At 39.1% G+C, this 14,217-nt stretch overlaps 1 protein-coding gene across 5 annotated transcripts in view; it reads right to left on the bottom strand.

The window, feature by feature from the left end:
• The window catches only part of LOC137024850 (putative leucine-rich repeat-containing protein DDB_G0290503), a 95,910-nt gene that overhangs the window by 17,161 nt on the left and 64,532 nt on the right, over positions 1 to 14,217 (bottom strand). For 4 of the 5 annotated variants that reach the window (XM_067392790.1, XM_067392789.1, XM_067392791.1 and 1 more), the window contains exons 2-3: positions 1,027 to 1,077; positions 800 to 931 (exon numbers count right to left, since the gene is read on the bottom strand). In XM_067392790.1, the coding sequence (XP_067248891.1) occupies positions 800 to 931; positions 1,027 to 1,077 (183 nt within the window). Of the gene's footprint in view, positions 1 to 799; positions 932 to 1,026; positions 1,078 to 1,251; positions 1,651 to 14,217 lie in introns of those variants that run through there. The other variant, XM_067392788.1, reaches the window with a different exon arrangement.

The following is a 14,217-nucleotide window of genomic DNA, read 5'->3' as shown; positions in this document are numbered from 1 at the left end:
GGATGTTTCACTACTGTTGATGCTCATGGCTTTGTGAACCTACATCCATTTGTATATAGACGGAGATTACGATCGAGCTGCTATTTAAAAATGGTGGTCTCAAGTTTCTTGTTGGTCATGGTAACCCCGCCCCCAGCCCCTGATAAAAGCGGTTATTACTTCTAGTCCAGCAATGTCTTGGTGCTACTTACAAACCACTTTTCCTGGTTCGGAGCTGGTGTTTTGTGTGTCGAAAGACAAAGAACTGATTTGAAACTAGGCTCTGGCTCCGAACCAGCACTCAAACTGCCTTGGTGGAAAAGGGGTAAAAGATGGCAGATCATTTCAGGCTACATTTATTCAACAACAATGTCTTAAAAACAGACAAATTTTTTCTTTGCGTTTTTCATGTAATGACAACGATGTTGTCAAAAAGATCCCGTTCAAACAGATCCGTGGAAACAGCTTAAAAAATACTACACGCCTAGAGACTGAACACATAGTACGCATAACATTACCGCTTTTTACAAATTCACATTTTTGTAGTTTACACAGAGACCATAACAGTATTGTTTCCAATAATGTTTGTAAATAACATTTTCAAAGGTTTGCATTTTCAGGTCCCCAAAATGCTGTTGTCTTGTGAATGAACGGCCAAAATACAAAACTCAAAGTTTACAGTTTTTATTTGAAACTGTTGTTGTGTAAATGGCTCCTAATTCTCTTATACACATTACACAACTGCAGAGAGGTCTGAATGGAGCAGAAGGTTTTCATTACTATAAACTGACTTTTATGACTCAATTTCATTGATAATTACCTGTAATTGGGTTGTAGGCGTTCCCTATGTTTGTGAAGACGTTCCTGTAGGTTAGTGTGAATTCACTGGTAAAAGGACCAATATATCCACCGCCAGATTCCATCATTGAAGCTGAAAAGGCTATTTCTCTGTCTGTTATTGATAAACATAAGCAATATTGTGATATATTACTGTATTACACTGAGAATGAATACACTGAATTTAACATCATTCAAGCACACTTTCACCTCTATTTTCCTTTCTCAACTCCACTTGACTCAGAGTAAGATTTGAAATTTCTGTGAAGGAATAAAGATTCTGTTAAATGACATTTACACTGATTATTGTAATAGAAAACACAATTTACACAGTATACACTCAACTTTACACTAACATTTACACTATACAATGTATTGCATTGGTGTTTTACTTTGAGGATCATTGATAAAAGAGTGAATGTTTTGGTGAAGTACCTTCATTTTTCTTGTTCATCTCATCCCTCAGTTGCGTCTCTAAAGCTCTGATGTTTTCTTTCTGCTCTGTAATGGTGGCGGTCAGTTCTCTGTTCTTTTCTTTCTGCTCTGTAACGGTGGCGGTCAGTTCTCTCAGTGCTGCATGGATGTCAGGGATGCCCAGATCACAGTATTGTTGTCTGTCAGTTGAAGCTTCAGCTCTCAAAGTGTCTATTTGAGGTGGATTCTGTCTTCCGTCCTCAGCGCTGATCTGTTGACTGATCTCATTCTCATTGAGTCCTCCATCTACCTGCTGCTGGACGACAAACACAAAGGTTTCCAACAGCAGCAGTATACATACTAAAGCCTTCATTCTTCACTGATGTTTGTTTCCAGCTCTTGCTCTGTCATCCTCACAGCCTCTCACGTTCATTTTATAGTGTCCTGATTCACTGTCTTTTGTACTTGATTTATATTGCTTCAGATAAAAAAGTAGTTCAAGTTAATTGTTAATCATAATCAAAGGGATGTTCCAGGCTTAGTAGATGTTTATCTCTCTTCACAACATTTGTGGCACTATGTTGATCTCAACAGAAAATAACCTGATTTCATATAGATCAGCAGTCGACAGCCTTATGAGACACAGAGTGATAATCACAGAAGATTGTTTCATCACAGAAACCTTTGGTCATGTGAATGGATAGTCTGATCTGCACACTAGAGCAGGATAAAATCTTTTTACACTTTAATAGTATTTATAGTACCTAACTTAATAAAACTGGCTGTGTGACTTTGAGGAATTATTACCTCAAAATGTACGTCTATAGGCAAGTTTGAATGACTTTATTTAAATTCAATACATTAGCTATTGTCATGTGTCAGTGATTATTCTGATCTCTGATATATTTATTACCTCTGATATAGTCTATTCTCTGGTATCAATGTGAATACCTTACAAACGTTACCAGGTTTACCAGCTTTATGTTATGACAGAAAAGGAAAGATTGGATGTAAATTTACACAGAAAATAAATTAGTAAGTGATGTTTACATGTAATGTTGAAGCCTTAAACTGTGTATTTAGTGTGTATTAGCGTTATCTAATAAGCATTATCTACCCAATAAACCATTAAAATGTCTTACCTGTCCAGCAGAAAAAAGCAATGTCTGGATCCCATTCAAAACAAGTTCATGCCACCTTTCAAAAGCCCTGCTGATATTTTTAGGGCCCGAACACCGATGGTGTGAGGACCCTATTGGAATTGCGCTGTTTATTATTATTAGGGGCCAAGCACCGAAGGTGCGAAGGCACATATTGTAATTGTTAGTTTTTAGGGGCCAAGCACTGAAGGTGCTTAGGCACCTATTGTATCTGTTGGCGTTCTTTTTATTTTTGATTATTAGGGGCCAAGCACCGAAGGTGCGGAGGCACCTATTGTTATTGTTGGCATTCTTTTTTTTTTTTAGGGGCCAAGCACCGAAGGTGCTTAGGCACCTATTGTAACTGTTGCCGTTCCGTAATCTTATTATTATTATTCTTCCGCTTCCGCTCTTGAAGTCTATGGCAGCCCATAGAACCGTTGGCGGGAAAGTTGTGAAATTTGGCACACAGTTAGAGGACAGTCTGACCTTTGTCCACAGCAAATTTGGAGTCTTTAACTCAATCCCTGTAGCGCCACCAGCTGTCCGAAGTTGCACTTATGTTTATGTTAATAACTTTTGAACCGTAAGGGTTAGAAACAAAATTCGGTAACACTTTACTTGAAGGGTTGTGCATAAGACTGACATGACACCTTCATAATCATGACATGACACGTGTCATGAATATGAAGGAGGTTTTATGAATGTTTATGACAACTGTCATTAAAGTAGCCCAATTCAGTCGTCCAATCCATGGACTTGGCAACACTGCACGTAACCTACACGCATTGAAATAATTAAAGCGCATATACATTAAACCCACAGGGCACATATTTATTTAACTGAATCACAGCCTTTCTGAACTCTCAATGACACTATGCTATGTGGTTTTTCAAAGATTTTAATATATTGTGCAGCCTTACAAAATGATCCAATAATGCGGTTCATGGATTCTCGTCCGTAGATATGCGCCACTTCTGGTATTTTGCCAATTACTCGACACAGTGAAAATTGCAATCAAGGATTTTTTTTTTTTAAACAGAGACTACAATTTAATCAAGGAGTCATGACAGCCCTACATTTGAGTCACATGTGATATTCGTCCTGTCTGTCTCAGTGCTGAAACTCTTTATTCAAAGTTACATGAATACAGCTTATGCAAATTTCAAACACACATTAGTCATCATAAATACAGTTTCATATGTTAATGATTCTGCATGATTTTCATCTTAAATCATACGCTGAAGGTTCAGAATTATTGGAATCACATTTTGCAAAGATTATCTTCTCTTAAGGGAAACGGTAGGAAACCACTGAAAGTGCTGTGGTTACTCACGCTATCAAATATCCTTGTGTTTGGCCAAAGTCTCACATAGACAACATCTCCAACCTCCAGGATCAACACAACTCCATTTGAGGAGTTTAACGCATTCTGAGCCTGATGGGCATATGCCATAACCACACGCTGTTCATTCTTATAAATGGACGCAGCTGATATAGTTGGGCCATGACCATATACAGAGATTCTGAACACGTACGCTCCTTTAAGTGGGGCTGTGAAAACACCTAAATCAAATAACAAGAGATACAGAATCCTGTATGATTTCTCAATTATCAAACACATTGTGTAACAGTTTTGAGAGATGACAGATGATTTCAGGCTACATTTATTCAACAACAATGTCCTGTGAAAAGTTTTTTCTTTGTGTTTTTTTTCCACACAGATCCGTGGAAACAACTTAACTCTGTATTCTGCTGTCAGGCCAGTAGTTGGCGATGTCACTTTGTAAAGAAACACTACACGCCTGTAAACTGAACATGTAATACGCATGACATCACATTTTTCACAAATTCATGTTTATGTAGTTTACATGGAGACGATAACGGTATCATTTCCAAAAACTTGCACTTTGAAGCCCGTTTTTTTTAAAGTGTGTGTTTTCAGGACCCCAAAACACTGTTGTCGTGTAAACAGACCCTAATTCTCTTTTACACATTACACAACTGCAGAGAGGTCTGAATGGAGCAGAAGGTTTTCATTACTATAAACTGAGTTTTATTTATAATTACCTGTAATTGGGTTGTAGGCGTTCCCTATGTTTGTGAAGACGTTCCTGTAGGTTAGTGTGAATTCACTGGTAAAAGGACCAGTATAACCATCACCAGATTGCATCAGTGCAGCTGAAAAAGCTATTTCTCTGTCTGTTATTGATAAACATAAGCAATATTGTGATATATTACTGTATTACACTGAGAATGTATACACTGAATTTAACATCATTCAAGCACACTTTCACCTCTATTTTCCTTTCTCAACTCCTCCACTTGACTCAGAGTAAGATTTGAAATTTCTGTGAAGGAATAAAGATTCTGTTAAATGACATTTACACTGATTATTGTAACAGATAACACAATTTACACAGTATACACTCAACTTTACACTAACATTTACACTATACAATGTATTGCACTGGTGTTTTACTTTGAGGATTATTGATTAAAGAGTGAATGTTTTGGTGAAATACCTTCATTTTTCTTGTTCAGCTCTTCCAGGATAAACGTCTGTTGTTCCCTCAGTTGAGTCTCTAAAGCTCTGATGTTTCCTTTCTGCTCTGTAACAGTGGCGGTCAGTTCTCTGATGTTTGCTTTCTGCTCTGTAACGGTAGCGGTCAGTTCTCTGTTCTTTTCTTTCTCCTCTGTAACGGTGGCGGTCAGTTCTCTGATGTTTCCTTTCTGCTCTGTAACGGTGGCGGTCAGTTCTCTCAGTGCTGCATGGATGTCAGGGATGCCCAGAAGGCAGTATTGTTGTCTGTCAGTTGAAGCTTCAGCTCTCAAAGTGTCTGTTTGAGGTTGATTCTGTCTTCTGTTCTCAGAGCTGATCTGTTGATTGATCTCATTCTCATCGAGTCCTCCATCTACCTGCTGCTGGACGACAAACATTCTTCACTTATGTTTGTTTCCAGCTCTTGCTCTGTCATCCTCACAGCCTCTCATGTTCCTTTTATAGTGTCCTGATTTAGTGTCTTTTGTACTTGATTTATATTGCTTCAGATAAAAAAAAGTAGTTCACGTTAATTGTTAATCATAATTAAAAGTTGTTCCAGGTTCAGTAGATGTTTATCTCTGTTCACATTTGTGCCACTATGTTGATCTCAACAGAAAATAACTTTTACTCAAAAAGTTTTTTTCTTTTTTAGTATTAAAAAAAAAAAATGTAGATCAGCGGTCGGCATCCTTGTGGGACGTGGAGGAATAATCACAGAAACACAGCTCCGGTCGTGTGAATGGATTTACATTGTTCTGGCATGAAACTCTAGATAGCAAAGGCTGATAGGTCTTTAACTCATTTTGGCCTCGCCATGCCACGCCTGAGCCTCGCCATGCCACGGTTGCCACAAAAAGCACAACATTGTGTTTTTACTCTGAGTGTACACAAATAAAAGAAGACATTCTATAGTTTCAATTGATATACTACTTATGTCTCTATGACAAGAAATGACGGAGTATTTTAAGTCTGTTTTGCTGCAATGTGAAAAAAATACTGCAAAACACGCCGGCACGTTTTCAGACCTCAGGGAGTTAAAAAGAAGGATGAGAGTCTCAGGCCTTGCATTGATTATCGTGGTCTTAATGACATCACCGTGAAGTTCAGGTATCCTCTTCCATTAGTTCCTGCTGCCCTAGAGCAACTCCGCCAGGCCAAGTACTTCACCAAATTAGACCTGCGCTCTGCTTACAACCTAATTCACATAAGGGAGGGGGACGAATGGAAGACAGCCTTTTCCACATTCACTGGGCACTATGAATACTCCGTTATGCCGTTCGGCCTTGCCAATAGTCTGTCTGTGTTTCAGTCCATGATCAACGATGTGTTCAGAGACATGTTGGATAGATGGATGGTAGTATACATCGATGACATCCTTGTTTATTCAAACACCATGGAGGAACATATTCAACACGTTCGTGCTGTCCTTCTTCTCATCCAGCATCAGTTATATGCTAAGGCAGAGAAATGTTTCATCGAGACTAAAACTTCTTTCTTGGGTTACGTCATCAGACAAGAGGGAGTGGCGATGGATGATCAGAAGGTGAGAGCAGTGGTGGACTGGCCCCAGCCTCAAACTCTCAAGGAACTACAGCGTTTCCTGGGCTTTGCAAATTTCTACCAGCAGTTCATCAGAAATTTCATCACTGTGGCAGCACCTTTAACTTTCATGACCCGTCGGAACTCAACCTCTCTCACCTGGTCCCCCAAGGCTTGTCGGGCCTTTCAAGAACTAAAGCATCGCTTTACTACAGCTCCCATACTTCATCATCCGGACCCCAGTAATGCTTTCATCATGGAGGTTGACACATCCAGCACAGGAACTGGGGCTGTTCTCTCACAACGACATGACCCATCCAACATGGTATTCCCCTGTGCATACTTTTCAAGGAAACTCTCTGCGGCTGAACGCAACTATGATGTGGGGAATCGTGAACTGTTAGCCATGAAGGCAGCTATAGAGGAGTGGCGTCAATGGCTTGAGGGTGCTCAGCAGCCCTTCATCGTCCTAACCGATCATAAAAACCTGGAGTATTTCAAATCTGCTAAACCTCTGAATCCACGTCAGGCCAGGTGGGCGCTCTTCTTCACTCGCTTCCATTTCTCCATTACTTACCGACCTGGTTCCAAGAACACAAAAGCTGACGCTGTCCAGCACCTGTCCAGTGGGATATTTACACCGAGATCAACATTGCTAACACTCAGACACCACCACCTCCCGAATGTCCACCAGCACTCACATATGTTCCAGAACAACTCAGAGATAAACTGCTGCACCACATCCATGACAGCTGTTTTCTTCCGTTTCTTAAATGTCAACATCAGTTGTACCTCCAGGTACCACCTACAGTCCAGTGGCCAAACTGAACATTTGAACCAAGAAGTCACTCATTTTCTACGAACTTACTGTCAACACAACCAGTCTGACTGGAGCCGATACCTCATGTGGGCCGAATACGCCCAGAGCTCACTACAAAAGCCAGCCACCGGTCTCACTCCATTCAAATGTGTGCTGGACTTCCGACCTCCATTATTCCCTTGGTCAGGGGAACCATCTGAACTACCAGCAGTCAACAAGTGGTTGCAATGCAGCTCACATCCATCTGCAGTGAGCTGTGAGGAGATGAGACTCAAGCCAACCGCCAACGCCGCCCTGGCCCAGAATACACACCTGTTCAGTGGGTTTGGTTATCGGCTTCCGTGCAAAAAGCTCAGTCCTAGGTATGTGGGTCCATTCAAAATTCTTAGATAAATCACACCTGTTTCATTCTGTTTAGAACTTCCTGTTAATTATCATATTTCTCCTACCTTTCATGTGTCACTGCTGAATCCTGCCGGCAGTCATGGAGAGGGTCAGGGGACCATAGGCACCGAGGATCAGAGACCCCCGCTTATGCAGATCGATGACGAGGAGGTACATCAGGTCCGAGACCTGCTCAACTCTCGACGTCACAATGGGGTGCTTCAATACCTGGTCGATTGGGAGGGTTACGGCCCGGAGGAATGGTCCTGGGTTAATTCCAAGGACATTCTCGACCCCACACTCACTGAGGAGTTTCATAGGACGCATCCGGAGAAGCCAGCCCCCAGACCCAGAGGGAGACCCCGACGTTGCTTGCCTCCTCGCGTCAGGAGCCACTCGCAGGGTGGGGGCTCTGTCATGATTGAGTCACCTGCACCAGATCTCCCGAACTGCCAGAGGGAGCCGTCACCGGATTATTAGTTTATATTGGACTTCATTTCCCATGCACCCATATACCTGGGACTGATTACTCTTGCACCTGCCGCCAATCATCTCCACGCACACTCACTATAAAGCTCACACTCACACTCAGTCCTATGCGAAGTCTTGATTAGCCATGGTTGTTATTTCTGAGCGTTTATTCCTGTTTTGCTGTTTTGTTGCTGACTTGGACTGTTACTTTGGATTGTGATTCTTGCTGCCTGTCCCGACCTCTGCCTGTTTGTTTATCCCTGCCTGCCGCCTTCCTCGACCCTTGTCTGCTACTGTTTCTGCTGTCTGCCGCCTGCCACAACCCTCTGCCTGTTTCCTGGTTTGTGTCTTCTGTATTGTCTGAGTTTCTGAATAAACTGCAAATGAATCAATACTCTTCTGAGTCATCACAGAATGACACAGGAATAAAGTCTGCAAGGTACATGAAATACAAGTGATTAAGTAGGGTGAGGCTATGGCAGAGTTATGTTATCTTATGGAAAGATAAACTGTTTCTCTGAAAATAATAAGGTGAAGAACCTTATTATGCATCAAACAAATAAATTAAAGATTATTTGTTATTAAAGGATTAGTTCACTTTAAAATGAAAATTAGCCCAAGCTTTACTTACCCTCAAGCCATCCTAGGTGTATATGACTTTCTTGTTCCTGATGAACATAATCGAAGAAATATTAATAAATATCCTGATGCATCCTAGCTTTATAATGGCAGTAATAGGGATCAATGAGTATGAGCTGACGAAAAAGCTTACAACCACATCCATCCATCATAAATCTGTTCTCCACGGGGTTAACAAAGGCCTTCTGAAGCGAAGCTGGTAGCCGCTCCATAGAGAGGGGGTACTGTCATGATCACTAGTGGGAGTGCCCTATATCAGCCACTAGAGGGCACTCCAACCCGGACTCTTGTTTTCTACACTTGGACTTCAATTCCCAGAACTCACTTCCCGGACTCATTACCTCTTCATTGCACCCAGCTGTCTTGTGTTATGTTCATTAGTGTCTGTCTATTTATACTGAGTTTGTTCCTGCTTTTGTTATCTTGGTTTCACTTTATGTCACCGGCTTCTGTTTGTTTTCTTTGTTTTCTGTTTGGACTGCTCTGTGGATTTTGACCCTTGCTTGTTTGTGGATTACGTGTTGGATTACCCCATTAAAGCTGCATTTGGATCTTACCTACTTGTCTCTGTGCCATTCCGTGACACCCCGTCAATCAGAGTGTGGCAAGCCGAAAGAGCGGCCACATAAATCCTGAGAATGGCAGGGAATGTGCCTGTTGATAATTTTCCCTGCAGAAAATCCAGAACTGTAGCAATCTGGCAGTTAAGCGGATCTGCATTGCTTCTACTCCCCCGTCGGTATGCTCTGTCTAGCCGCACTATATCCCTTTGGATTGGACGACCACCTAAGACCACTCCCCAGCCCATAAGGGAAGCGTCTGTTGTTGGCATGTTGTAACATCAACGCATATAGAATGGGACCCAGGGTCTGCGCCACATAGAAAGGGAACGAAGCCGCAGCATGCAACCCTCACCATAAACATGGAATTTTGAAAGGACACGAAGCACTCATCAAGTGCCCTTGCCCTTTTTTGCCATGGGGAATTGCTTAGACAAAATCTCCCGGCTTTGAGCCACAACTGAAACTCATATGAATCACATAGGAATCACAGAGGACACTGATGCCATGAGACCTAAAATTTCTTGATAGTGTAGAACAATGCAATCGTGGCCTAGCCTGACATTGTTCAGGGTGGTTAGAATTGTCTCGACTCGACTCTTACGACCCCTAAATATGTCGTTCTCTGGGTAGGACAGAGAACACTTTTCTTCTTGTTTAATCTCAACCCTAGAGAAACTAGATGAGCTAGTACGACATCTCTATGGAAAAAATCAAAACTGTAAAGAGTTTCTGTATAGCCTACTCACAATAAAAACTAAATATTGTGCTTTGTATTTTTTTTACAATCACTAGGACACATTTCTCAATATTTAAATCACTATTTCAAAACTCTTCACTCAGTTCTCCTAGCCAACTTTCTGCTTCACAGCAGTTAATTTCACATTTAAAATGCACTAAAACTACAAAAACACTTCATTCATGTCTCAAATCAATTCATTCTTCCAGAACTCTAGCAAAGGTTTCACACAACAAACACACTTTGACAATCATAAAACACAGACCTAAAAAACACTAACATCAGGTGGCATTATACAATGTTTTCTTTTTCTATACAAAACAAGAATGATATTCTCTACTGCTTATATGTTGCAAGGCCTATTGTTTACAGTACAAAATTATTCCTAAGCTTTTAAATTGAAAGAACTACTTTCGATTTTTGAACCACTTTTTATAAATATGAACTTTGGCATGAATTTTAGCGTAAACACACTCTAAGATCAAATCTGTGCTAGTGCTGGGCGGTATGACCAAAAATTTATATCACAGTATTTTTCAAAATTATATCGGTTTCATGGTATATGACGGTATTTTTTTCCCCTATGCATGACCGGGCGTTAACCACATTTTCTACTGATTGAGAGAGAAAATACTGCAGTAGATTGACTAGAATGCCCTGTTTTACTGTCATGATGAGTGAATATTGTAGAAAAAATCCACACTAGAGTTAATACAGGTTTACAAAGCCCCACAAAATGATGCTGTGGGGAGACAACAACCAATAAAACACAGACATGCAACACACTCATTACAGACACATGAATATTAAAATATGACCATGGAGATAGAAAAAAAAAAAAGAGTTGAGGGCACTTTAAGCATTTTAAAAATCTAACCCTATATAACAACAAACTGCCAAAACGAGCCGCGTGTATTTTGAATTCTCCGCTGTAATCAAGGACTGAATCCGAAATCGCCCCCTATAACCTCAAATAGGGCATTATTTGAGGCAACAGCCATTTGTAGTGGTGTCCGAAACCATAGTGGACGTTATTGAGCGCACTCATTCAATCTCACATTGCACCGCAATAACGAGTGTACAGCCGATGTACACACAACGGCTGTCCGAATTCACTCACTCGTTTTCATTCACTTTTTCACGTGAACATATGTGGATTACATAGGGAACAGTGAATGAGGCTTTAGGGGGTGATTTCGGACTCACCATACCCAGATAGCAAACAGACGTCGATTCAACGTTTATTTTTGGTTGTAAAGATCAGTATCAGTCGCCGATCAAATTTCAATGTTGATTCAACGTTCACTATTTGATCGGTACATCAGAACGTTATTACGTCGAAAATATAACATCGATTCAATGTCGAAATGAGGTTGTTTCATCAACAGATAGCTACGCCGACGCATATGATCGAAATCACAACGTCTAATATATGTTGAAACTTGGTTAGAGGAATCGGACATTGCGTGCACTAAATCCCTTTTCGGACGAAATAGGACGTGCATGTATTTTGACTTATTTACTGATATAATTTTAATTATATAATTATATTATAAAAACCCTATTTAAGTAAATTAAACAAGTTTATAGCAGTGGCTATTTATAATAAATCCACATAAATGAGCAGCGAAATCTAGCAGGCTCTTACTCTGACACTGATAAAATGAGCAGTCCTCAAAGTTTCCGTGATTTTTTTTTTTGTTGTTGTTGTTAAAATTAAATGAAAGCATATCCTACCGAAGATTGCTCAAACAGTATCGCAGGCAGGTCATAAAACACAAGGAGCGTTAATGAAAACCATAAATGCAACATACTGTTTGTAATATTATATGAAGACTTCAGATGAATGATGAGATGCAAAAGCCTCTAAGTGCCGTCTGAAATTTTCTTCTAAAATGAGCATTTTTATCAAGCTCGTAGGTTCAGTCATTTCACTTGAATGGCAATTAATAGGTCCTTTTCATTGCCATTAAAGTGAAATAACTGAACATAAACATATAAGCTTGATAAAAATGCTCATTTTAGAAGAAAATTTCAGACGGCACTTAGAGGCTTTTGCATCTGAAGTCTTCATATATATTATATATACTGTTTATATTTTAAAAATGTAAAAATGCATAGAACATAAAGTTGGTGGACATGCTTTGAAACTTCAGTGTCAAATGTAACATCACTAGTTAAAGGACATTCCAACTTTGGTCTTGCAAGTATTATTGTGGAGAAAAATCATCTCTTCTTTGTAAATGAAGCTCAAGAGGCAGTCTTTTCTCACTTGTCTAATTATGGCGTCCTGCCAAATGATGGTCAACCTTTTATTGTAGGCAAGATGTAGCAATTTCCAAGTACAAATGGCGCCTTCTCAAAGGAGGGAAGCTCAATTTCATAAGTTATTTTATTCTTTCACAAACTATTTCAAAATAAACTATTTAAACTATTACTACAATGGTTTTTAATATGGTAGTTAAACATTCCAACAGTATCTGTGTTTTTGTTGTGACATGTTCATTATTTATCTAAATTATTCATTTGTAAGAAATGTACATTTTAACAAGTAACAATGTAAAGTAAGCCATGTTGTGGTTACCATGCTACATGCACATGTACTGTAACCCCAGTGTTTCCGTGTGCCCTAAACTCTAAGTTTCTGAATTCAAGGGGGTAAACATTAAACATGAGCAACCTATTATATTTTTTATGAAAGCCACAAATATCTATTACTCTTTAGATCTTTTTTTTTTTTTGGTGATCAAATTTGTATTAAGTATTGCAGTTACATTTATTATTAGACATACATCAATGGAAATAAAGTGCAATGCATCTTTTTGATTGTAACTACCATCCTACCCACAGCGACCATATATAACCCACTTCTTTCCCCACTCCCTCTATATCACAGACACAATCAAGACAATCTGTAACATAAATATAAATACAATTCCACAATACAACTATAGTGTGAAGACATTTAATACATGTCTTTTTACAGCAAGTTCTTAATTTTAGAAATTGCCTTTAATCATACTGAGAGAATAACCTTTTCTGTGACAGAGAAAAACTGTAGAATGAGTCATAATTTAAAAGGAGAAGTTTAGGACAGCATGATATGTCAGTTTCCAGAACGTCCTTCAGAGTTGTAGATAACCGTCTCCAAAAATTAACAACTTCAGGACAATCCCAAAACATTGTATGTGCCTACCAAACCTCCCAAGCTGCAATTACAATTGGAAGATAAGGAAAGCTTCATTAAATAACATTTTGTAGGTCCAAGATACATCCTATGAATACTTTTGTAATTGATGTAACTAATTGATGGTGAGGGTTTTTTTGAAACAAGTTTAACATTTGCCCATATTGAATGCCAACACATATCTTCATTATCATCTTCTATTTCCGTACTACATAGATCTCTGTACCAAATGTCTAAAATTGGTAACTGCTTATAAGAAGCTTCCAAGAACAAGTAGAACAAAGATGCTTTGCCCCTCATACTTTTATTCACTGTCAAAATTTGTGTAAGACAAGAAATATTACATATAATAATATTAAATATTATTATATGTACTGGGCTACTTTTTAGTTACAGCAGCTATCACTGTGTTGCAATTAAGTCAGTTGTGCCAGAGAATAATTGAGGCAGAGGCAGACTGTGGGACACTCTAGGGAAAAGCTGTTTCTCAGTCTGGAAGTGCAGGCCTTCAATCTGCTGGAATAAAGAGTATTATAGGGTTAGTGATGGAAAACTTAAATGGTCAATGGATCAATGTTTAAGGTTGGTAAACACTTGTACACTGAAGCATATAATACTATCTGCCAAGTATACACTGTAAAAAATGAATGTGATTTTAATGGTAAAATATTGTAAATAGGTTAACAGTAAGTTAAGTAAAAAACTGTAAAAGCTCTAACCAGACATTTATGCAATTTTCATAGTAAAATGCAAATTTCAAAGTAAAAAAGACAAAATCAATGTATTATTTACAGTCAAAATCTGTAAACTGATGTTCCCACAATTCCCTGTGTGACACTCCACATTTGAAAGTATTTTGTTTAAATAATCATGTTTCTTAAAAGTTTTTGTTATCAGTTACATTACATTGGGGTTTTATGTTACATTGTCTGTTGTTTATTGAATGTTTATTGCATTATGTAAG

The sequence above is a fragment of the Chanodichthys erythropterus genome, chromosome 8, assembly GCF_024489055.1.
Source record: "Chanodichthys erythropterus isolate Z2021 chromosome 8, ASM2448905v1, whole genome shotgun sequence".
Classification (NCBI taxonomy): domain Eukaryota; kingdom Metazoa; phylum Chordata; class Actinopteri; order Cypriniformes; family Xenocyprididae; genus Chanodichthys; species Chanodichthys erythropterus.
Note: the sequence above shows the minus strand (reverse complement) of the source record. Positions and strands in the feature narration are given on the sequence as shown.